The 26,632-nt window shown below is 39.3% G+C and overlaps 1 protein-coding gene across 3 annotated transcripts in view; it reads left to right on the top strand.

Annotated features, from left to right (window-relative positions):
• Positions 1–26,632, top strand: part of LOC121322296 (anion exchange protein 3-like) — an 83,687-nt gene that overhangs the window by 36,968 nt on the left and 20,087 nt on the right. For all 3 annotated transcript variants that reach the window (XM_041262078.1, XM_041262076.1, XM_041262077.1), the window contains exons 3-8: positions 7,366–7,579; positions 10,953–11,203; positions 11,816–11,970; positions 12,620–12,843; positions 24,041–24,183; positions 25,071–25,251. In XM_041262078.1, the coding sequence (XP_041118012.1) occupies positions 7,366–7,579; positions 10,953–11,203; positions 11,816–11,970; positions 12,620–12,843; positions 24,041–24,183; positions 25,071–25,251 (1,168 nt within the window). The remainder of the gene's footprint in view (positions 1–7,365; positions 7,580–10,952; positions 11,204–11,815; positions 11,971–12,619; positions 12,844–24,040; positions 24,184–25,070; positions 25,252–26,632) is intronic.

Genomic DNA, 26,632 nt, shown 5'->3' with positions numbered 1-26,632 from the left:
TCTGGTCGATATCCAATCCGTTATGGCGTACCGTTATCTCTTTATCAACCCATCAAAAACTGAAATCCTTTTCTACCCCTCCCCCTCATCTCCACCACCCTGCCTCACCATTTCATCCCCCCTCCCCCTTGTCCCTCATTCCAACCCTCTAAGCTCGTAACCTCTGGGTAATATTCAATTCCACCCTCTCCCTTTCTGACCATATCTTGGCCATAACATGCACCTGCCGTTTTCACCTATTCACCATCCACAAAATATGCCCAGCCATCTTCTCCTCTTCCAAACTCCTGGTCCACTCTCTCATTTTCACCCGGCTTGACTAATTGTAACTCCCTCCTCCTTGGTCTCCCCTCCTATGCCTTTACACCACTTCAATAAATTCAAAATGCTGCTGCCAGTATTATATTTAACCTCCCCTAGTCCTTCCACACTTCCCCTCTCTTCCTCCAGCTACATTGGCTCCCTGTTTACCACCTTTGCCTATTCAAATTCCTTACACTAATATATACATCTCTTCATGGCCTTGCCCTACCTTATCTGGCTGCACTTATTTCCTACTATATTCCTTCTCATCCCTTACACTCCCAATCACTACTGTCCCCCTCTGTCCCACCCTCGCCCTATTCCTCCTCGTCCCTTACGCTCCCAATCACTACTGTACCTCTCTGTCCCACCCTCGCCCTGTGCCTTATCCAGTTTTCGTTCCTTCTCTCTTCTTGCTCCTCTTCATTGGAATAAACTCCCACTCAACAGTCCCTCACTTTACGCAGTTTCCGCTCCTCCCTTAAAACCCATCTTTTTTCCCTAGCTCATCCTACCCTTACTGCTGGCTCACGACCTCCTGTTATGACCTTGTCTGCCCGACACTGACCTAGCCTCTGGCCCTTGCTAGCTATTAATCTCCTCACCCTACCCCAATATTCTTACCCTCTTCATGCATTTTTTCATTTTGTACAAAATTCTTAAAAATTGTAAAACACCTTGGTTAAAGGCGCTATAATAAATGCTAAATAAATAGATAAATAAATGTACAAGATGTATAAAGCATCTCTCAAAATGTGGTATGAGGTTCAAGAAGTAGCAGAGCTCCTAGACACAAGGGCACACAGACCAAGCAGAGTTCAAGGCACCAGGTGGCTGGCACACATTCACCATGCACTGCAAACATTGGTGCTTAATTGTGGTTCACCTTGAGAATGTCATGAATCAAAAGAGGGAGCATCTGCCCTGGATGGCCCAGTAACCTCACCCTCTCGGTCACACTGCATACTGACTCCCTTTGAGTGGTGTTTGAAACCATCAGAGCTCTCTCCCACCAGGCCTCAGCCTTGTCTCATTGATGCACCTTCCCATTTTTCTATCCGTCTCTCTTTGTCTTTCTAGGATAAAAAAAGGGAAGAAAACAAGTCAGCTTGTAAGGGAAACTCTCACCAATTGTTTCCCCTCGTTTGTCTGCCACGTTTACATGTGTGGTCAGGACTGTGTTTAAATTAATTGTTTATACTGTGGTCAGTCTCAGCCCAGAATTACTGGAGGTGGCAGCCCCCACTACGAGGTGAGCTGCATCGGTCCTAACGATATACTTGCTTTTAGTATGGGAGATCGCCACCTGACCTTGTGGCTGCCATGACACACCGCCCAAGAGAGCTGTCCGAATTAAGGTCTGCTCATACTAATACATGGGTACTCACATTACAGACAACCACATCAACAATACAAAGCCCCTCCCGACCATTTCCCCGTCTCTTACCTGCTTCTGATGCCAAATAACACGCCACCACATTGCACTTTATTGTTGGGGAGTACAGCCAGATGGTATGTCCTGCGAGATGGCACCTGGAATAGCTAGGAGGGGCAGAAGGCATTGGGGTTACATATTTGTCCTGCTGCTGATAAGGCAGTGGGTCAGGGGCATTGAATCTACCCCAGCTGGGGGCTAACCGTCGGGAAGTTGGGTTGCCCATTGGGTCGGTGATCTGGGCGGTCTATTTCAGCGGGAGGTGGAACCATTCCCCTGCTGCTCTGTGGTGAGAGAGGGGTCAGTAGGCTGATCGGAGAGGTGATCAGGGTGTCCTCGAAATCTCCTGCCAGTCGGATCGCGGCTTTCAGGGTGGCTGGATTGTGGAGCCGTATCCAGGTTTGGGTCTCAGTGCCTACCAAATGGCAGAACTGCTTCAAGGCAATGGCTTTGCTCATTTGTACCCCGTTTTCTTGCGGGGGCAAAGCCAGTGTACAGTGCACAACCTGGGACGGCTCTCTGTTGACCGCAGGTACTCCCTGAAACGCACCCGATGCGTTTCCTCCATGACGTGAAGATGCCGTAGGATGGCCTGTTTGACCAGGTCATACTGGCTGGCTTCTTCATTCGTCATAACCTGGTAGGCTGCTTGGGCTGCTTGGGCTTCCCCGTTGTCATCTTCTGCGCCCACGCTTTAGGGGGCATCATCACGGTTCCTGTTGGTAGTTGGGGTGCATTTCTGATGCCTGTCCTCTCGATCAGCGCCACATACCTGTCCTCTCTCTTACTCTCCGTCTCCTCTCGTCTCTGGTCCAGTGCTGCGACATCCATAGTCCCGTTTCTGACACCACATGTGGCAAAGTGGTTCGTAATGCACAGGTGCAGTGGTGATGCAGTGCTCAGAAATGATAGACACGTGAACTGAGTAACCATTTCCAGTGTTTTTCCAGTGTTTATTGGCTATTCACCGTTTTTTTTTTTTTTTTTTGTATTGGGGGTGTTTTATTGGTTTTTATTGCTTAAAAATGAAAATCAGAAGCCCTAATTATATGCTATCAGTGAAGCTGGTGAAAAATAAAGTTAAACTTTAAAAATATTTTTTCTTTGACTCATTAGCCTATTTTCCTTGTAAACCATTCGACTTCTTGTGATTGCAAAAACAAATTTAAAGCGTACACAATATAGTGTATTCAATATGCTTTATTGCATTAAAAAATACATATAAAAATCTACCGGTTTTGGCACCACAGTGCCTTCATCAGAATAGCATGTCAACTTTTCACAGGAATTATATATAATTGACAATCAACAAGTAGAACACTTTAACCACAATAACCTCACATGCTGCACATGAAAACAATTAGACATTGAACCATAAGTAAATGATTATCAATCATACATCAAACACAATTTCATAATTTACACATGTACATGAACAATACAAATCAGTTATATACAAGCCCATTCATAAATAAAGTACTATAAATTGCTAAAGTGCATCAGCTATAAGGAATTACTATAATAAAGGACTATAATCTAGTTCGTCATTTAAACCAAAGGGATGCAAAGTATTTATGTATAAATCCAAAAAGATTCTCGTACTTTCAAATGATCACCACCTCGTTTAGGACAATTAACTTTTTCTATACCAATAAATCTTAGCGTAGATGATGACCCGTGACCAGCTTGTATATAATGTCTTGCTTAATAATTGCTTTATTTGATACCTTTTTCCGCTGTGAGGATGACAGCACAGTTACCACATTTATAATTACCTTTGGGCTGACTGCCCAACCATGTCTTTTGCGGCATCATTTTTAAATCACTGAACCAAATAATCTCTCAAATTTCGGTCCTGTCTAAACACTATTTACTTTTTATTTTCAGAACAAAAGGTGTTGGTTTATTGTACTGGGTAACCCACAAATGGGTATTGCTTAACTGTACTGTTCTGTGTTCAGTACATAACAGTAAACAGTAGTAGAATTGCTTTGAATTGTTATAGGAAAATTATTTAGTGGCCTACAGACTGCAATCTAACATGGTACTAACGTGGTGATAAACTGGTATCTTACAGGTAGAGTGCCTCACACATGTTTAAAAATATGTAAGCTTGATGTAAGCCCATTTAAAAATATTCATTGGAGAAAAAAGAGTTATTAAGACACATCCTACAAATTGCATTCATACCCATTGCTGTCACAGGTAGTGGCAGGAGGAAGGCTGTTTAGTTCAGATAGTGGCTGGACAACTTCATTGAGGGAGGTGACTTTTGTCTGCAGCTAAAACTACCTTAGGTAATGTGCATGGAAGAATGCAGTAAGTATTCATACACTTCTGTTTCCAGGGGATTGAAATCTACTGAAAAGTCTGTTAACTAGAATAACTTGCAGTCATCCCTTATGAGATTACTCCTCGTGAAACAACTGCCAGTTTATAATTTAGAAGCAAGTGCCAAGCAAGAACATAAACCCTATCAATCTGTCAGGTCTGCAGTCAATCATTACTGAAACAGACTTGGGACAGGGAGATGCAACTTTGATAGATTACAAAATAGACATTTCTAAAACAAATTATTTCGTCATTTACACAAAAGGGTGTGCTACATATTGCAAGTGTTTCTCATTTGACCACTGTAGTAACATAATTGTTTAACCTCTCATTTATTTTATTTTTTTTGTTGCTTCAAAGTTAAGGGAATTTCTCTAACTTAATTTATGCCTTAAACACAATATGGATTTGTCAATATGCCTCTCTCTAAACCTGTGTAGGTATACAACACTGCCCCTTAGTGGTTGATTAATAGAGTGCACCGTTGAATGTAAACCATCAGAAAGGCTACCATGCTTTTCCCATACTAATGCTATGTATTTAGTAGTTTTTATAATTTCAACCACACTTTACTATTTCTCTGGTATACTGCAGTAAACTGTTTTTTTTACAGATAATTTATACTTATAACTTACATTGATGTCAATGGCATATATACATGATACAATATTGGTTCATATTATAAATTTCTTATGCCACATGCACATATGTTTGTTTTAGTCTAACTACACCTAAATAATTAAACCATTAACATACTGCAGAAATTGACCCAATCTTTCATTGCCCAAAACCAATTACTGTACCTTAATGTGCCATGCACCTTTAACAGCATTACCAGGCTCATACTGTGCATTTTCCATGCTCCAAATCATATTTTCCCAATACTTTTCTGTGGTTTCTTGCCTCAGCTTTACAGTGCTTTACTACACATTATACTGTACTAGAAGTATGAAGGGTTACCTGTCTCTAATTTAATCTAATGCACTTCCGATGCAGTTTAATAGCAGTTATATTTGTGTTCCCCCAATACACTAATAATTCTGACTTGCTTTTCTACCAATTCCCAAGACCAGGTCGGCTCCCAGCTTGCTTTCCAGCTGTGAGGCTGACATTTCTACTTTCTCATCCCCTGTGTCTTCCCAGCTTATCTGCCGTCACAGAGCTGTCACTCACACACTGGCACCAGGCCTGTCACAAACACCATTCACTTCAAAGCGCACATGAAAGACACAGTATCACCAAACAACCAGCACCCCTCAGGGTTATCAGGGTTGACATCCTCCTACATTGCATGAGTGGACAGAATGTCTGCAGAACATTCAGCTGAGGTGGCAAGTGCTGTGCTTTTTGTCCCCTCTGAATAGAGATTTTTCATTTGCTAACTCACAGTTGGATCCATTACAGTTGGCTCCCCCTAGTGGTTATTCTAAAACCGACTTCACAAATTTGCTTTAAGGGGTCTTTTCTGAAGATACAGAATAGGAAACTAAGCATAAGAAATGAAAGTGGTTGCTGCTAATTTGTTTAAAAATAAATTATACCTGTTGTTCACTTTCACTCATAATGCTGCATCTCAAAATGTGCAGTATTGAAAGAAACATAGCAAATAAATACCGTATTGCTGCAATTAAAGACACCCTCGTATTGACACCACAGTCATATATCAGCTTTATAATAGAGGCCACCCTCGAATAAATGCCGCTATCAATAAAGAAACATTAAGGTATTTTTTTCTCCCCCTGCTAAAAAAAACACACACAGTAAACAAATAAACGCGCAACACTGACTATGTACATGTAACGCCTAGGAAGAGACAGGAGCCTCAATCTAGCAAGTAAATTACAAACTAATGTACACACACATAGTAAGCACATTTTATTTATTCTGAAAGAAAATCCAACCTCCGTACAGAACAGCAGTCCTTCTGAAGTTCTTAAAGGTGGTTTGATTGTTTTGTTTTTAGTTCAATTGTAATTTCCATATTCAATCCCGTACAAATAAAAACAATGTGCTTACTACCTATGAGAAGATTTAGTTTTTGTTTATCTTGCAGATAAATTACAAACAAGCAAGTTACAGTGAGAAAAAAAAATAACAGAGTAGGATGTATTGCAATTTTCACAGAAATCACGCTAATATTCTGAGGTCATATTTTGATGCATAAAAACCATCTATGTCACACTCTCGGATTTAACTGGCACACCAGCATTGTCCCGCCCCTTAACAACCAATACTAACTCCTGATTCGCTGGTACAGTACTCCCTGACCTTCCAACTACCACCTAATAGGCTCTCGGTAACTGTCACCGATAGATGTACTGTAGTCAAAGTAGGTTAGCCACACTCGCAGCTACATACAGTTAGGCTATCGTATTACAGAAAATAAGCAACCGCGATACTTCTAAAATGTCGTAAATCATGTAATAAAATATTGCAGCGTTTGAAAATCATACTGTTATTAATAAAGGTCGCCCTCGTATAACGGCCTCCCTCTTTTATGCGCGCAGTCATTTTGATCAATTTAAAAATAAATGCCGTGGCGCCAAATTGAAGTAATGTGGTATTTAAATTTTAAGGCATCAAATATGGTATGACGCCAGATTAAAGAAAGAAATCTGTTTGCGAGCCTTACTTTCAGGTGGTCTTACACTTCCATGACCATTTCACCTGGAGATTTAACGGCTTAATTCCTGTCAGAAACCAACACGCTTCAATACTATGCTGTAACAATGATACAGTTGAGGTGAAATGACCATGGAACTGAAACAGTAAGGGACTTCCTAGAAACAAGGCGAGTAAACTAGGGAATTGTTTTGTTAACCGCAACCTCTATAAAGAGAAAGTAACTTTAAATAGCATTTAAATGATTTGAAATTAAGAGTTGAGTCCACATCGTCACATGCTTTGAAAGAAATTAGGAAGTCTGTTCAGTCCAGACACTTACGATTCTCCAGAAAAGCCCAAGACAGGTTATAAGAGGGGTGTAATAAGGGGTGTGGGCATCCGCTGTGGACATTAACTCCTATTTTTTGAAAGAGGGAAAACACCCAAGTCATTTTACAAAACTAGAACCAAACAACCAAGTTATATATGTTCCGTTCTCTAAAAGATTCAAGGTGTTTTGTTTTTAATTTTGAAATATTGAACACCATTATTTTTTTCTACTTTAAAAAAAGAAGAGTTACTTAATAGCAGAAACACTTTAAAAATATAGATTTCCCTTGAAGCACATTTTAAATCAATGTCAACCTAACCTGTTGGTCCTGGTATTCAGTGTGTTTGATTGTGTTCTCCAGGTTCTCACTGACATTGAGAAACACTCCCCGAATGGACAAGAGGAAGAAGACTGGGAGAAAGCCCTTTCAGTGGAGAGATTTGGAGATCTCATTTCTGAAACTTCCTCCCGCGACGCTGAGAAAACGGGACACAGCTACAGTGAGAGGGACTGTGAAACCTCTTCCCAACACACTGAGAAAACGGGGCGCAGCTACAATGAGAGGGACTTTGAGTGTAGGTACAACTTACCCCAAGCCCCTACAGCAGGCCACTTCCTGTGTCACGTTGAAAATGTTAAGATGGAAACTTTCATTTAATTGAGCAATGTACAGGCTATACATTTTCTGGTAATTATTAACCAATTAGTATCTCAGCTTAAAATACCATTTTAATGTTGCTTTGTGTGCTTTTATTATCTGTAATTTGAAAAATTATTGCAGTACTACTACTTAATATTTATATATATATATATATATATATATATATATATATATATATATATATATAGGGGTGGGCACCAATATCGATATTTTGATATGATATCGATATCATTCGGTCGATAGTAATGTCCATATCGCGATATTGTGGGATTAAAAAAATAATTAATTTACTCTCGCAGAGCTAATACTGCTAAAAATAAAAACACAGTATATGCACATTTATTTTATATTAATATACAATAAACCTTATACATACCGATCATGGTCTGTCTCATAGGCACACGCTAAAGTATTATTTTACCATTGCATACGCTACTTGCATCAAGTGACGTCACATTTCAGGATACCGGTATCTCAATTTCCGGTGAATGAGAGGTTTATTTGAAATCCTGTTGTTTACTTTTCCTTTGCTGCATTGAATGGGTTTAATTTTTAATTTTTTTTTTAAAGGATGAGTTGTAGTTCAGGCACAGCTACAAAAGCATTTAAACAACAACTAAGAGAAGGAAACTACAGGGCTCACTGCTGTGCTCTGTGCATATTTTGGTGTTGTGTGTTGCGTATGCTGTGTTAATGTTGGTGTATTGTCATTGGTACAAGGGATATAAATGGGTCTGTGTAACATGAGGGATTTGAAATGTATGTTTGTATTTAGGCATGAAGATTGCACAGCACTTCACATTCATGTAAAATGTAATATGTGAGCACGGGAAATTGCACTAAAATTAATTCACGTGCAGTTGTATCGAGACTCCAGTTGAATGATTGATTAGCAATCGAGTCTCAGTACAGCTGCATAAAGGCAGCTTGTTTTCACTCACTCAGGGTTGTGTGTTCAGGGCGAAGGAATGGGTGTGGAGAAGGAGAAACATATATTAATCGTAAAATAAATCAACTGCTACGTCCTGCTGGAGGACCAGCACTGTACTTGTTTTGTTTAGTATTCGTCTCTGTGTGTTAGTGTTTGTTTCGTTTAGTGTTAGTATGTTTTCTTTGTCTATTTAATTTGGCCTAGAGTGGTGTGTGCTGTTTTTATTTAAATCTTTTATTTTGTTTATTAAATGCTGAGTGCAAACAAGCGCTCAGCTTCACCAAACTCCGTGTCTCACAGTCTGTCCTGTATGTTACTGTTTCGGGCCTGATGTCATCCACTCTGCCAGCCTGTCACAGTCCCTTATGCTCAGCTTCAGCACGGTACAATTCAACACTACACTGTATATATATACACATACACACACTCAAACAATTTCAGACAATTATGCCTATGATTTATTATGAAACAATCGCCAAACATAAATAACACTGTGTAACAATTTTTTTATTTATTTTTTTGTTCCTGGGTAGTAAGCGTTATTTCCTAATTGCTCATGCCTCAAAAGTATAGAAAATGGCTATTATTCCCCACAAACTTTACTTTTGTGACCAGGAAAGTGATATTTCAAAATATCACTATTTCCAATGGGAAAACGGGCAAATGTGTGTCTTTTCGTTCACATAAAGTTAGAAAAAAACAACATATGAATCCAAATTAACATGTATTTATACTAAAGTAATACAAAAATGACTACAAAAGATTTAGAAGTGAGTAGTTTTGAGATTTACGATTATACTGTATTTACCCATTTTCCCATTGGAAATAGTGATATTTTGAAATGTCCTGGTCACAAAAGCAAAGTCTGTGGGGAATAATAGCCATTTTCTATACTTTTGCGGCATAAGCAATTAGGAAATAACATTTACTACCCAGGAACAAAAATTGTGTTACATAGTGAATTAAACTGCCTATAACTAAGGCCCTGTGTAAATCGTAATTTCACTGGGAGCGTGGAAATTGTGGAATTAGCCCAGTACCGCGATTTTTACAATATTCATAATAAATAAAAATACATTCTAGGCAGGAAATTAAAAAGCTACACCCTGTAAACAAGAAAATTGATGTATCTAAAAGGCTAAAAATGTGTCTGCAGCAGATCATGTAAAGCAGTATGGAGATAAGCTCTTCCGTGCCTCCTGCTGCGTTACTGTAGATCACTACCGAGAGTTGGCTGGTGACAGGCATTTAGATTCAAGTATTCACCGAAAGAGAAAGGCAGAAATCCAGAGCAGTATTGCGGCTGCTTTACTGCAAAGAAACAAAAAACTGTCACTTCCATGTTCCAAAAGTCCACTGAAAACCGTGAACCGTGCACAAATATCCCTCTTAAAAAATTGGACAACCAAAAGTTAAATAAATTCTTCTGACTGAGTGTAGCAAATGGTGGAGAGATCCCTTCATCAGCCCAGCTGAGATGTGAATACTTACCTAAAGTTTGGAATTGGTAAAACAGTCTGGTTTCTTGTCAGTGGTCACTGACGAGTCGACTGATGCCCAACATTTCTTACAAATTGTATTTGTTTTGCAAGACCGAGATGGTGAACATGCACCTGGCATACCAGAACTGAAAGCTGTCCTTGTAGATACACTACAGGCTATTGTAAAGTGCTTGAATAACTTTGACGTTGATTTTGATGATGTCGGTGCGTTTATCTCTATATTTGATGTTTAAAAAAAATAAAAAATCTGTACCATAATTTATAAAATAGTTCCTTGCACATTCCTCAAAATACGATACTTTACCTGTGACACTGCTGCGAATTTTCAAGTAAATTTCCGTGATTTTCACAGTGCCTTACGTATAACAGATTAGTAACAGTTTTGTGATAAGTAAAACAAAATTGTTTATTATTGTGTATTAGTAGAAGCGTTAGAGATAATACTTCTGGTAATGCAACGAACAATAACAAAAACAGAACTGGAACACTGAACTTTACACCCTACTCTTAAACTATGCAGCTTCTCATTCTTCAAGGATCTAAAACAGCAGAGCCTTATGGTGACTTCTGCTGTCACCTTGTCTTTATTTGACACTACAAGAACGTAGCAGAAAAACAACTGCTTTTGAGTTCCTGGGTGTAAAGAGGCAGTTGGCAGTGGCCATGGAATCTGAGGACAGCTGCTGACCTTCAGTCCGGCTTGTATGGAATTGTTGTGGTGAGGGAATGTAATTTGACTCTAAATTGGAAAAAAAATGGGGAATAAAATAATTAGACACCATTTTTTTAAAAACCTGAGTTGAGGTAAAGCGTGTAAGTATGTGTGCTGTTCTTGTATGTGTCCTGCTTCACAGATCACCGGCACTCCTCCCATCACACTCACCACCCTCTGTCCACCCACCTCCCCCCCACCATGAGGTTCTGCAAGAGGGTGTTTCACATCGACCGCCGCAAGAAGAAGAAGCGCAAGAAAAAGAAGACGTCCGTCCCACCCTCCAACGTCACGCCAACCATCCAGGAAGTAGATGAGGAAGAGGAGGAGTCTGATGCAGAGGGGCGGAGCCAGAGTGCCATGCCAACTCCACCCCTAGACGACAAACAAAAAGTAGATAACTGTACAATCATTAAAGTAATGGGAATATATATATATATATATATATATATATATATATATATATATATATATATATATATATATATATATATATATATATAGGGCTGTAATTTAAATAACAATGATCTGGTGGTCAAACAATTAACTCCTAATATAGCTGCATTTCAATTACAATTGAAGGTAACATGATTCATGAGTGTCAATAAAGGAATTGTGATGTAAATGATCCTTCCTGTAATTAAGAATGTCACAGTATAATAAGCACTGATGGAGGTGGGACTGGATTTAAGGTGTAATTTGTTAATGGGTCCCCTTTAAAAGTTTACCTCAGTAAATGTGCAGTTTTACCATGCTTTTCCCCTGCATTTAACATAGTTTACCCTGGTTTGCCATGTTTTTTAAAATGCTTGTCAGACCACTCTGGGCTTTTGAATGCTTACCATGCTTTCACTGTGTCTTATTACACTTTGCCTAGCTTTTACTATAGTAAACATTTCTAAAGGTCTAGCTGGTGGACTTATCACACGGACAATATAACAGTTACAAGAAAAAGAGAGTCCCCAATACTAGCTTGTTACTGTGTGTTTATTTTGTGGCCCACAGTTCAGCATTGGGGGTGAAGAAGACCTCACCCAGCCTTTGCCCTTCCAGAACTTCTACGTGGAGAATGAGTGCACCCCCACCCCCGAGTCTCCCCCCTCCACCAGCACCCCTGTTATGGAGCAGGACCCCTCGGGCCGGGGCGAGACTTTGAGCCGGTGAGTTTACAATTCATCCCTCCTCAGTTAGTGCTTCTAATTTCTCCTGTCTTTCTAGCAAGGCGTGACAGTACAACAGTGAATGAATGATGCACCAATAATTGTCTGCACTGTATGTACTTTTTGCCTAGGAGTGCCCATCAGCACAGCTGAGGCTTGTTTACGCACTACATATAATATAGTGCATACACAGACACTCACCGTCCTATAACTTTACTATGTACAGCTTGACTTTTAATACAGAAATTACGGTTATTGTTTTTATTTAAGCAACACATTTCATCCAAACTCAAAAATTATCATTGTTCTGATTGCATCATTGTATTCTGTGACAGTCCCAAAATTTATTGTCAGCTCGATAAGCCACAGTATGGTTATAGCCCAAACCAAAATAAATAATTTTGAATTCTAAACAGAACACGGGATTGCGGATTGTGTAGTTCACAAGTCAAGTGCACTTAAAAGCAATATAATTTCTGTTCCATTTTCACCTAGTAGTGATCTTTGAGTCGATTATTTGATCAATGTACAGTCGTTACAAAAAGTAACATTTTCTTCTGAGGGGTAAAACACTGTCGTTTTAATATAATAGAGTTCCTTTTGACTGACCACCTTGTTGCCCCCTTCCCTCCCATCCCCTCCCCTTAAGGTTCTCACAGCTTCCCCCGGGCACTCTTGACTTGCCCTTGAGGGGGTGGTTTAAAAGGAAACCTTTTCACAGACTGACAGGGGGCCAGAGAGCCAGCTACGATCTGCGTGAGAGGATCTGCATCGGAAGTATGACTGCCATGGAGACGGCCATTTATCACAAAGTGCCCACAGACGAGGCTGAAGCACGGATGCTGGCCAGTGCAGATCTGGATGGCATGAAAAGTAAGGTTGACGTGAGAATGTGCTTTTATCTGTGCTGTCGGTTCTGAAGCTGAACAAAATAATACATCACTTGTGAGAATCAAGCAGCAATCATTGTTTTGTCAAATTCTAGTACAAATGTCTTCCCGGTGTCAAAAATTTTGCACTGTTTAAGAAGCAAGCTTTGCTTTGTGGTCTTCTCTCCCAGACTGCAATAGATGACATCTCACAACAACAAGAGACATCCTTACACTATGTTTTATAAAATTCCTTCATAATTTAAAATGCAGTTTTGTCAAATCTACTAGACTAGGATGTTAATGTAGTTCTACTCAGATCCTACGTGTTTAAAGTATCTGAAGCTGTTGAAATAGTTTCTTAAATTGTACCTGTCGTGTGCTTGTGAGGCTCAGCAACACAGTACCTGACATTGCTGACTTGTTTTATGAGGTGATACTTCCTGTAGTTCATATAGTTCTTAGTTTGGGCCTGTTTGTACCTTTAGTGTTGCCATTTTTATTTTCGTATCTGTTCTTGAAAGTGTTGTATTTGCTGTCGCTCGGGTTTGAATTTATTCTTTTGTTTTAAAAAGGGAATTTTGGAGTGCTTTTACTTTAACTATTACTGCAGGGCAATCGAGTGTACGAGGAGATAACTGCTTTCCAAGACGAGGATGTTATACTAGCAAGGGAGACTGTTGTCACGTTTTTGGTCTTTTTGTCATTTTGTAAATAAAAAAAGTCAGTTAAGCGCTCTTTGTTATGCTGTCAATGTACTCTATAGTACCTGTGTTTATCCAAACTGTACCATGTTGTTTTATCTCAGGATTTGGAATCCCAATGAAAGTGAATGGCAGAGATATTTCACTTGTTAAATAATGCCTGCCAACAGTATGGTTTTGGATGCTGTTGTGCTCTGACAAAGCACAAAAATGCAGCAACATAATTGGTTTAAATGTGCTCAGCATGACATAGTACTGTATACTGTACTGCAGCTGTGGTTTAACTTAACTGGCGCTACATAAGGGTATAGTGATACTGGGTATACAAAACAAAATGAGCACTTGGAATTGACCATTGTAGTACCAGCATTTGCATTAGGAACAGTTTTAAAATACCCTTTTCATAGTATTGCCATACAGCTTCTACTGTTTTAAAATCCATTCTATACACTTTCATCATTATGCATTTGAGCTTTTAATATTTGAAACTGTGTCGTAGCTGAATGACACAGAAACAACTTCATCTGGAAATACGCTCTGTCCAGCACTTGCAACACAGATATTCAAAGCCTTCATTAACAGACTTTCAAACTACACTTGTTTGGGATTTCAGAGACAAGAAATTTACTTTTTCTCTGCTGTCACAGCCATTTGTGACAAATAAGTTTGTGTTTTTTGCTTACAGCTAAATATGTATGTTCAGAAAGCTGGCATTTAGATTTACGGAAAATATCCATAAATAGTTCTGACGTTGTGGCCTGCAAATCAGTATCAACCAAGAGCAAAATAGATGTCACTATTTGTTAATTCCTCTCAGTACACAAGCATAGTGAATTTGATTTGGCAGTCTCTTAACAGAATCCAAGCAGGGTAGTTCAAGGATCTCTTGCAGAACTAAGCCACTATCTGTGACACTATACTGCAAATATTAATTCTTAAAGCTGTACTGCATCCCAATCTGTGAAGGGTGTTAACAGCTTAGAGTTCAAACTTTACCTAAATGTTTAACTGCTGTCAGAAATATGCAGGCTAAATATAGGACCCTGATTAGCACAAGTCTTGGACTGCTTTACCTAAAATAACATTAGTTAGTCCATGATTGGTGAAATGAGGGTCTGTGAAACCAGCCGTTTGTGTTTATAGTGGTAAGTGTACACTTTATTAAGTGAAAAGTGCCACTTGATTTCAACATTTCTTCACTGGTTATTCCATATGCAGTTAAATGCTGTTCATTTACAATTACAGATATATGTCATTTTTAGTGATGGAGGGCCCTAAATTATAATGGCTTTTCTGATTTCTTCACTATCAGAAAAAAAAAAAAATGTTTGTTTTAATTTTAGTTCACTTAAAATTAATTTGCTTACTTCTTATTAGCATTTGCAGGAGTCTCACTGGTCCAGGTAATCTTGTGTTGCAGTTATGTGAGAGATTGTTTGCTGTTTTTTTTTTTTTTTTTTTTAACTTGACTTCATGATATAGTGATTTAATCCCTTGATGGAATGATAGAAAGAAGAATAGCATGCTATACTGCACTTTGTATAAAATACATACATCTTAAGAACTTACTATAAATCTGTCATTTGAATATGCTTTATCACAATACTCATGCCTCATTTGCTTGCATATTACTTACTGTGTCTTAAAGACCACTTATCCAGTTTTCATGGTCATCAACTTTTTTCGTCATATTCCTGTCATTTTTTATTTAATTGTAAATGTAACATCTTGGTAGGGAATGTACTGTATATTACTGACATACTGTCCATATATTGCATCTTTAAAAATCAATATTAATAATATCACATAACCCTTGAATGGCCACGAACTTGACTTGTTACTGTTTTTATGTATGGCCTATACACACAGTGCAGATTTATTGGGACAAAGTGTTAATTCCTAGCATTGTAGATGTTCTGCTTACTCCTCACAAATTACACTAAAACGATTCTAGTTTCTTAATTATAGATGGCAGTTTCTGAATGAAGCCAGCCTTTTTGTGGATGTTCAGTAATTTAAAAGAAGTCTGTGACGGTGTGCTTCGATTTAGTAAACAGTTGTGTTGGAGGTTTAATCAGAACTACATGAAAAGAGCGCACAAAGACAAATAAGTGATTTAATTCAGAAACCGGATTCACATTCGATGTGGGTCATCGCGCATCACCCCGATTCAAGGAGCACATCTAAAAATTCCAACCAACTGATCCTGACTGGCACTGGTTTAACTGAGGTGATTGAAACCCAATAGCATTGTATCCAGGTGTAATTAACAGCTGCACACTGATTGATTTTCTTTACCACAATCCCGACCTACGGCTGTTTCTGCTTTTATCGCGTTGTAGGCATCGAGCGCCCCACTGAGCTGAATTAGAAACTTTTGCTGGAACTGGCAATTGGATTTTTGTTGCCGATTGAGCTTTCTAATTCTATACTGCTAACCTTAGTTTCGGAAGGCTTGTTCACGGCAAACATAATTACCAAGATTATTGATTCCAGGCATGGACATATGACTCACATTGCATACTGTAGCATTTTGATCCATTTTTGGTTTTACTATGAGTTTAATAAGACACAGTGGAGCTTGTTACCTCTACACTAGGGCTAATCACACTTGTAGTAAAACTTGGAATGGGTGAAACTGCAATGCAAAACAATGCATTATTTTCACCCCTGGATTTTATTTTTTTAGAAACATGTCTGACTGTTACTGAGTCGAAGCAACAAGAGTTAACTTATGTGACAGGCCTTATAAAACTTGGCATGGTCAGTTTGCACAGTAATTTGCAGTTTCCTATGCATTCCCATGTTTATTTTAGAAATTTACTGTTTGCAATTCCTAGACCACTCAGCAGTGTCTTCTGGTTCAAAGCATGTTACTGTCTGAAAGCATGTCAGTCAATATGGGAAGCAGAGAATTGGTTAATAACAAGAAATAAGCTTTTGAAGGGGTGGGGCAATTTCACCCTCTCAGTGAAGAGCATTACTAAGCACACCTTGCAAACACAGATAACTTTAACTTAATGTAGTACCATTATGTTTTAAAAAAATTAAATATATTATGTGTTTTGTTTGGTACAGACCTAATGCAAAGGTTTGCCCTAGAACTGCTGTTCCATGGGTCAAATAAATACCCCAATCTGGTGTGCGAACCAGGTAAACCCAAAGCTATTACAGTGTCTTCACCCCTGTATCTTTTCCAGGCACATATTATTTAATCCCTGTGATATGCTGTGTGTGCCCTGTGGAGACACAGAGAGCTAACAGTATTGTCACTTTCTTCTCAGAATTCACCATGGTTTGTGTGGATAAAGCATCTGCCGTTGATCTGAAATTAAGAAATAAAATAAAGTAATTAAAACAATAAATACATAAAAGTAACAGGGAATGGTGGTACACTGGACTGATGGGGTGACGTCATGGAAAGACATGATCAGCCCCAGGATATGAAGCCACCAACAAGCAAATAGATCAACTGGAACAAAAAACAAATAGACCACTTTCTGCAAGCTCTCCTCCTATTGTTGGTCTCTGTGCTGATCTGAAAACAGCTTTGGTTAGAAACCAACTCCCTTCTATTTTAGAGAAAGGAGCTATTGGTACATTCACTTTGTGATCTTTATCTTATCTACAAAGAAAGCTTGTTGTTCATATGACTTCAGTCTTCGTGTTATAAACACAGACATCTCTTTCAACTCTTACTGACATTACACTTTGCGATTATTGTTTAAGTGGATGGCGTCTCTTGCAAGGAACAGCTTTTGCAGAAAATTTCATGCCAGCCAGCTTCATTTCAGTTGACCAAGGACCAAGGACAGCAGAGAGTTTATCAAATGAGACTCAATTCAATTACAGAACATACAGCAAGAGCTAAACTGGACTGCAAGATTACATTTCAAATCAAAAGCCTTGGGCGTCAGACAGCCAAGGGAGCAAACGAGGAAGAGATTTTCTTCACATGTACAGAGTTGAACAGGGTTTTGTTTAACTTGTGAATTCCAGTATTCTGAATGCTGCAGAAGTTACCTCCTGAAGAATCATTCATGGGGTTTCAAGGTTCGTTTGTTGTTTGCTGATATCGGCTTTCTGTAAACCAAAAGAGGGCTTTGTAAAAGAGGCTTGAATGCTGGATGGTCCCGACACCCCCTTGGAAACTGGCATTGTGGAGGTCCAGGAGGAGAAGATGATGGTCATTGTGGAAGTCCAGGAGGAGAAGATGATGGCCATTGAGGAGGAGCAGGAGGCCCTTGCGGAAGAGTGCAGGGGAAAGGGGGAAGAGGAAGACTACGAGGATTTAGAAGAGTTTGTCCTCGATTTTGAAGACTATGACCTTTTGGAATCTATCCGGACACACCTGGGCAGATGCGATAGTCCACCTCGTAAGTATGGTAGGATTTAGGACAGGGTTTGTGTACAGAACTGGCAATCTGCAATACATATTTAATTTAATTTAGGCCCTTTTCTTTTATGTATCATGGGTCTGTACTGAACATTCTGTTTCTGAGTTTAAGGACCATATTTATCAAAAAAGCTAATTTTAAAACACAGGAAGCGTCTCTTAATTTGTTACTAGTATTGTAAAACTAACAGCTGGGTTTTTTTTTTTTGGTGGTTGATAAATCGGAGCCTCACTGTCCTATCAGGCCTGTCAAATGAATATCAATCTCAAATTGTACTATGAAAGTTTGTATGTAGCTATTGCAGTCAAAAATAATTGTCCTGAGCTCCTGAATTTGAAGCTGTGTAAGTCAATACAGTGCTCCATGGAGTGAAAAGAGTAACAATTACCCCAGCGCAGTGTATTTATTAACCTCTCCCAATGTTTGTCAGTGTAATTATTTACAATGTTAATCATGTCCAAAGCTGTGACACATAGGAGGTTCTGACAGTTCCCTGTAATGTAATGTTCACCCTTTACAGATAGCTCTGACATTGCCTATTGATTGTGAAACGCACTGTCCCATTGATCGTGTGAAAGACCACAGGGTGTGGATAATTAGTGTCAGAACTGTTCCATGCCCTGGTGCAGTAGCAATCGAACGGTCCCTAAATGAAATTTTGTCCCAATGTAGTCCTGGGTTTGGGTTTCCTTGTCAGCCCCACCCCCATCCTCATCTGCACCTTTTCCATTCTGCTCACATGTTTACATGTTGGCAGGCAAATTCAAGACTGCTGGCTCTATTTTATTTATCAATATAATGTATATTGCACATTCACTCAGGGGTTGCCAAACTTTGTTGACCCCCATGAAATTAGGCATCCCGACTGAGGAACCCCTCCAACCAATGAATCCATAGAACTGTAGAATTTCTACTTAGTCAACCACCCCTTTTGTTGCACTGTTAGCGTGGGCATAGGAAGTTATGATTATATATCTACAAAAGTGCTTACAGTACATCCCTTTTGTTGCACTGTTAGCGTGGGCATAGAGTTGGAGACATGCATCAAGATTATTTTCTAGTTATGCACTGAAACTCAGAATCAATTATTGAAGGATCATTGGTAAGGCTGTTCAATCTGAAGGAAAATGAAAGAAATTGCCCTAATGAGGACACAATTACCTTACCATTGGCCTCCACCTGTGAACCATTAAAGTTGCTGTCACATTTTCTGGATAAAAACCCCGCTATTGAAGGATCAGGTAAGGCTGTGAATCTGAAGGAAAATAAAGACCAAAGAGCATCCTACAGAAGTTAGAGATAACGTAATACAAATGCATAGATTAGGGAAAGGGTACAAAATAATATCCAAGTGTTTGGATATCCCAGTGAGCACAGTTGGATCAATAATCAGGAAGTGGAGGCTGCGTCACACCACCCAGGCACTGCCAAGAAAAGGCCGTCCCTCAAAACTCAGCGCTCAAACAAGGAGACTTGTGAGAGAAGCCACAGAGGCCAACAATCACTTTGAAGGAGCTACAGAGTTCAGTGGCTGGGAGTGGAGTAATGGTGCACCAGTCAACCATATCAAGAGCTCTGCATAACACTGGCCTGTATGGGAGGGTGGCAAGAAAATAGCTGTTACCCAAAAAGTAGCATCTGAAAGCACGTCTGGAGTTTGCCAGAAAGCGTGAGAGTGACCCAACTGCGATGTGGGAAAAGGTTTTGTGGTCAGATGAGACCAAGATAGAGCTTTTTGGCCAAAACTCAAAGTTCTATGTGTGGCGCAAACCTAACACTGTCCATGCCTCAAGACACTGTCCATGCCTGTACATCCCTACAGTGAAGTATGGCGGTGGCAGCATCATGCTGTGGAGATGCTTCTGATCAGCAGGGACTGGGCATCTTGTTACAATTGAAGGAAGAATGGATAGAGCAAAATACAGGAAAATACTGCAAGAGAATCTGCTTCAGTCCACTAAACTGAAGCTTGGGAGGAAATTCACCTTTCAGCAGGACAATGATCCCAAGCACAAGGCCAAAGCAACATTGGAGTGGCTCAAGAACAAAAAGGTGAATGTGCTACAGTGGCCCAGTCAAAGTCCTGATCTCAATCCCATCAAGAGTCTGTGGCACCATTTGAAAATTGCAGTCCACAAGCGTCGTCCAACCAACCTGAAGCAAATCTGCCAAGAAGAATGGGCTAAAATCACTCCGACACTGTGTGCAAAGCTGGTACGTACTTACCCCAAAAGACTGAAAGCTGTTATTGCAGCGAAAGGTGGCTCTACCAAATACTAATGTGTGGGGGTTGAATACTCATGCAAGCAAGATATTTCAGTTTTTTATTTTTCTTAAAAATATTTCCCAACATAAAACCAATGTCACCTTACAATAATTGATTTTGAGTTTAAGTGTTTTTAAAAAAAAAAATATCGAACAGAACGAAATTTCAATGTACCATTTGTAATTCAGTAATGTGAGAGAATTGGTCAGGGGTCTGAATACTTTTGCAAGGCACTGTATATATATATATATATATATATATATATATATATATATATATATATATATATATATATATACACAGTACTGTGTAAAAATTTTAGGCAGGTGTGAAAAAATGCTGTAAAGTAAGAATGCTTTAAAAAATAGACATGTTAATAGTTTATATTTATCAATTAACAAAATGCAAAGTGAGTGAACAGAAGAAAAATCTACATCAAATCAGTATTTGGTGTGACCACCCTTTGCCTTCAAAACAGCATCATTTCTTCTAGGTACACTTGTACACAGTTTTTGAAGCAACTCGGCAGTTAGGTTGGCCCAAACATCTTGGAGAACTAACCACAGTTCTTCTGTGGATTTAGGCAGCCTCAGTTGCTTCTCTGTCTTCGTGTAATCCCAGACAGACTCGATGATGTTGAGATCAGGGCTCTGTGGGGGCCATACCATCACTTCCAGGACTCCTTGTTCTTCTTTACGCTAAAGATAGTTCTTAATGACTTTCGCTGTATGTTTGGGGTCGTTGTCATGCTGCAGAATAAATTTGGGGCCAATCAGATGCCTCCCTGATGGTATTGCAAGATGGATAAGTATCTGCCTGTACTTCTCAGCATTGAGGAGACCATTAATTCTGATCAAATCCCCAACTCCATTTGCAGAAATGCAGCCCCAAACTTACAAGGAACCTCCACCATGCTTCACTGTTGCCTGCAGACACTCATTCATGTACCGTTTTCCAGCCCTTCGGCAAACAAACTGCCTTCTGCTACAGCCAGATATTTCAAATTTTGACTCATCAGTCCAGAGCACCTGCTGCCATTTTTCTGCACCCCAGTTCCTGTGTTTTCATGCATAGTTGAGTCGCTTGGCCTTGTTTACACGTCAGAGGTATGGCTTTTTGGCCGCAAGTCTTCCATAAAGGCCACTTCTGACCAGACTTCTCCGGAGAGTAGATGGGTGTACCAGGGTCCCACTGTTTTCTGCCAATTCTGAGCTGATGGCATTGCTAGACATCTTCTGATTGCGAAGGGAAGTAAGCATGATGTGTCTTTCATCTGGTGCAGTAAGTTTCCTTGGCCGACCACTGCGTCTACGGTCCTCAACGTTGCCCGTTTCTTTGTGCTTCTTCAAAAGAGCTTGGACAGCACATCTGTAAACCCCTGTCTGCCTTGAAATTTCTGCCTGGGAGAGACCTTGCTGATGCAGTATAACTACCTTGTGTGTTGTTGCTGTGCTCAGTCTTGCCATGGTGTATGACTTTTGACAGTAAACTGTCTTCAGCAACCTCACCTTGTTAGCTGAGTTTGGCTGTTCCTCACCCAGTTTTATTCCTCCTACACAGCTGTTTCTGTTTCAGTTAATGATTGTGTTTCAACCTATATATTGAATTGATGACCATTAGCACATGTTTGGTATAATTGTTTAATCATACACCTGACTATATGCCTACAAAATCCCTGACTTTGTGCAAGTGTGCCTAGAAGAATTGATGCTGTTTTGAAGGCAAAGGGTGGTCACACCAAATGGAATGTCCAGACAGTAATTTATGTGTACAGAAATAAAATAATTTATTTTTATTTTCTATACACAACAAAAGGATTAAATAACAAAAGAAAATGGTGTGAGGGAAGGAGTGCAGGGGTGAAATCCAAAAAAATGTGACTATCTTTAATTAAAGCATTCTAAACAAAAAAAAGACAAAAGAAATGTTAGTATTTCAAAAAATCCCGCTGCACAAAACCAGTTTCTCCCTCCACCCGTTACTCCTCCTACTTTACTTTCGGACCAACCCCGAACACAGTAGTACGTTCCCTTTAGTATGTGTGTGTGTGTGTGTGTGACACGTGTCCTTCTCCTTCACTTGACTCCAGTGGCTGGAAGTTACATATAATCTATTAACATGTTTTTTCTCTTATAGCATTTTTTCACACCTGCCTAAAACCAATGTCTGTGTGTGTGTGTGTTGAACCATGCTTTGCTTTCAGCTTGATTGAAGAACTTGTTCTTCTTGTTAGGTTCTTTTGATTTATAGGTGAGGTATTCAAGCCCGTTCAAAAGGACTGCAAAAATGTATTTCTGTTTAATAAGCACAAAAATACCAAATCCATCAGAGTCTTCTGCCATTTCTCTATGGTATAGTAGTGGTCCTTTGTGCTGATCTGCATGTTTTAGGATTCCTCCATGCTCCTTTCCTTGAACTCCTTCACCTGCACCTGCCCCACAGTAAAAATTATTGTGTCTGTGTGAAGTTACAGAAAAAGCTAAACAAACAAAAAGAAAGCATTAGGGGGCTGTGGTAAAGTGGTTTGCAGTGCGCAGGTGTGTGGGTGATGCAATGCTCAAACAGATGACAAACAACAAAATTCACAGTCCAAACAGTCCTTTATTGGTTTTACAATACTGGTCGTTCAGCGACGTTAAATAAGTCACTGGCATTACACAGCAATGTGTACTGCCCAGCAAAAACCACAGGGTTTAGTCCCGAAATAATAAACAGAGTATAAACACACACAGAACACAAACATGATCACAAGTCCAGAGTGAGTGCTAACGTGCAAGTGGTGAAATACAATTTATTAGTGAGCGGTAGTGCAGTGCTGTCCTGGTTGGTGTTGGCAATTAGTTACAGCTCCCGGGTCGTGTTTGCCATCTAACAATGACAAACAAGTACAATTAGAATGACAAACAAACAAACATGAAACACTCCGCCCCTTTATAGGTGGCCGACTTCCAGCTTTCTCTGGAATTAATTGTCAAATCATCCAGTCTGGGGCACACTGTTCCCTTTGCACAGTGCCCTCACAGGTCGGGAGGGAGATTTATAACCAAAATTAATTCTTTCTTTGACACAGGGATACAACAAGAAAGAAGGCTAATTTACTGTGTTGCATTATTGCAATAAGAAATTATATGTTAATTATAGTGTTAAGGGAACAGTGAACATAGTATTGATGCATTTAAATGTACGTAAATATTTGAAGAACCCACTTTGAATAAAAAATAAATAAAACAAACACAACTAAATACATATTTAAGCACACATTTAATGCAGAAAGGGTAGTGCTTAGTGCTGGAACCAGACAAATATTTAAATGTAGTATTATTATATTTCAGCCATCAATACATTAAAGATAAAGCGAGGTGGGAGAGAATAATTTATAACAATCCCACCATGCACCACACTAGACAGAACAGATAGGGAGATAGATAGATAAAGAAAGACTAAAACAGCTGTTAGTAGGCACTGTTCATAATACTTTTCAGGCATCACCATCAGGTGGGTGCTATGTACTGATAAATCTAAACAGACACGCCATTGAGTTGCAGTTCATAGGCAACTGCACTTTAAGTAATATGTGGTCCATTATCACCCAGTATTACATGGAGCTAGCCATTTGATCAATGGAGTACCATAGTTCTGAGGAATATGATTATTCCACGCTGGGGATATACAGTGGTGGGATCTATTCATAAGTTTGTATGTCACATAAAGTTTTGCAAATATATAGAGCATATAATTTTTCATGCTACTGTTGGCTCGATGCTGAGGGACTTCTGTCTCCCATGTACTAACTGTTCTGTTAGTACAACAGGTCTGGTCTGTGTCTCTTTCCAGGTCATAGGTTTGAGGACAACCCCGGGGTGCGGCGGCACTTGGTGAAGAAGCCGTCCCGCAGCCAGTTAACCCGAGCCAACCGAAAAACTTCGCCGCCCTCCTCAACCCTCAAAAAGAAGAAGACAGACAGGAAGCCCCATGAGGTGTGCTGGAAAAGGGGTCATTTCAAACAGCAGCTTGTCAGTTATTCAGATTCGGTTCTTCAAGTCATTTCTTAGCTCCTGTTTGATCAGGAGCTATGACTTTATTCTGCCATGCTATCTATTCACTTCCTGTGCAGCAGGAATTAAGGACCCTACCTCACCCTGTACAAATTCTTAAATGAGGAGGTTGAGGGGTCCTAATTCTTGCTACACAGGACATTAATTTATGGTGTTGTGGCAAAGTCTGAGTCAAGAAGTATAAATTTAAAACATCTAGTCCTTGATTTGATTATATGAATTCCAAAATTACTGGGATATTTCATTAAAAATGGATGACTGATTGTCTTGTACAAAAGAGCAGATAGAACCAACAGATTTAAAAGGTAGCCATTTCTGTTTTGAGGAAATCAAGGCAGACAGGCAGGCATTTCTACAGCAGCAGTGAATTTAACTAAACAATGGAAATAAACGGATAAGACAACAATACAGATGGAAATAAACTCCATACAGATGGAAATAAACTGATGAGACAACACAGACATCCGTCCTTAATAAAATCACTTAAATATAATAGTTAAGGTAAGACATCCTTAAAGCTGTTAAAACAATGGATTTACTTTGAATATTTCCGATGGTATGTTTAGGCACAAAATTCTCCTAAATTGTTTTGAATCAATAAAATAACATAATCCTATATGTGATTAAATGAATACAAGTAGCTGGGTTCAAGACACTTAAGAAAAAAACACAATTTTATGATGAAGCATGTTTTCTTACAAAGTTGCTCCTGGTAGCACATTTTCACGGAGGTAACCATTTGTTGTGTTGCTGTACAGTGAAAAGCATGTTTCTCTAAGCCTAACTGAGCCGTGTTGCATCTCTTCTAGGTGTTTGTGGAGCTGAATGAGCTGATTGTGGATAAGAACCAGGACATGCGCTGGAAGGAGACAGCGCGCTGGATCAAGTTTGAGGAGAATGTAGAAGAGGAGACCGATCGCTGGGGCAAACCCCATGTAGCCTCCCTCACCTTTCGGAGTCTGCTGGAGCTCCGGAGAACCATCACACATGGTAAGTGAGTCGTGAGACTGAATGAGAGTTTAATCTGCAAGACACGAAAGGCACACCACTTTAAGAACTGATTGAGTGTGTTCAGGAATGTTTAAGGATTGTTTTTTGCAGAGTGTTTATAAATGTTGTCTACCGGAAAAACAAAGCTCTTGAAAAATGAGAATAAACTGATAAACCTTCTCTAAACAGTTGAAAAGGATTAATGAAAAAAAAACTGTCCATAAAACAGTCCTTACTGTTATGATTGTGAAGCAGAAAAAAGGGCGTGACAGCCATCAGCGCATTCTCCTAAAGTAATATGATAATATAGTTTTTTTCACATATACAACAGTTATGCACTTGATCTGTAATTATTTTCAAGAAAATCTGTTAAATTGAAGTAGGTCATGCCCTCCCATCTTGCAGAGGCTATGCAATGTAATTGTAAGGCTGCATGTACCAGAATATACCAGCTTTGTGGATAGGGTCCATGGGCTGCTAAAAAAAAAAAAAATAAGAAGTATAAGGTACCAGATTCTGCTGAGAGAAGGACCTAGATTGTGTAGTTGGAATCCAGCCAAAAGTTTCTGACAGTTGTAAATACAGGTATTTTTCAAATAAGAAAAAAAAAAAGTAGTGATGTGGCAAAGTGGTTTGCAGTGTCCAGGTGTAGATGTGATGCAGTGTTTAAACAGATGACAGACAACAGAGTTCACAGTCCAAACAATCCTTTATTTATTTGTTTATTTTTTTTAATCCTGGTCATTTGGCGACCGTAAATAATAATCCCTGGCAATACGCAGCAATGTGTACTGCACAGTGAAACCTTAGGGTTCAGTCCAAAAATAATAAACACAGTATAAACACACACAGCGGTTGTACCAAAACCACAAGGTGGCACATGTAAGTCACAAGCTATGAAATGGTCTTACTTTCCCCTAATTTACAGGATTGTTTTTGCAGTGTATGTTTTTTTTTTTTTTATTTACATTTTCATTCATTTGGTTTTGTCTTATGAAATATGCAGTACTGTATGTGAAATGCGCTTTTTTATTCTTAATATTTCACTTTAGAGAGACACTATCTGAGGCAGGAAGGAGGGTGATGGAGAGTGTGTGTGTTTCTAGAGAAGAGAATCAGAGTGTTAAGGAAGGTGGGCTGTTCCAAAGCTTGAGACAGACACCTTACCTGCCTTCAAAGTCATGAAGTGTTTCATTTCATTTATTACAAAGCTACAAAGGGAAGCGCTGCATGTCAGATTAGAAATACAAACTAACAAAGTATCTGTTCTCCGAAGAAGGAAGCAAATGGCAGTTATATTTCATCAAAATAAAAATTATGATGCATAATTAGTTCAGATGTAAAGTTTTTTTTTCAATCAGCGGCTTCTTCACAGCAGAAT

Source organism: Polyodon spathula, chromosome 10, assembly GCF_017654505.1.
Source record: "Polyodon spathula isolate WHYD16114869_AA chromosome 10, ASM1765450v1, whole genome shotgun sequence".
NCBI classification, from domain to species: Eukaryota; Metazoa; Chordata; class Actinopteri; order Acipenseriformes; family Polyodontidae; genus Polyodon; species Polyodon spathula.
The sequence above is the reverse complement of the archived record's forward strand: the minus strand, read 5'-3'. Positions and strand labels throughout refer to the sequence as shown.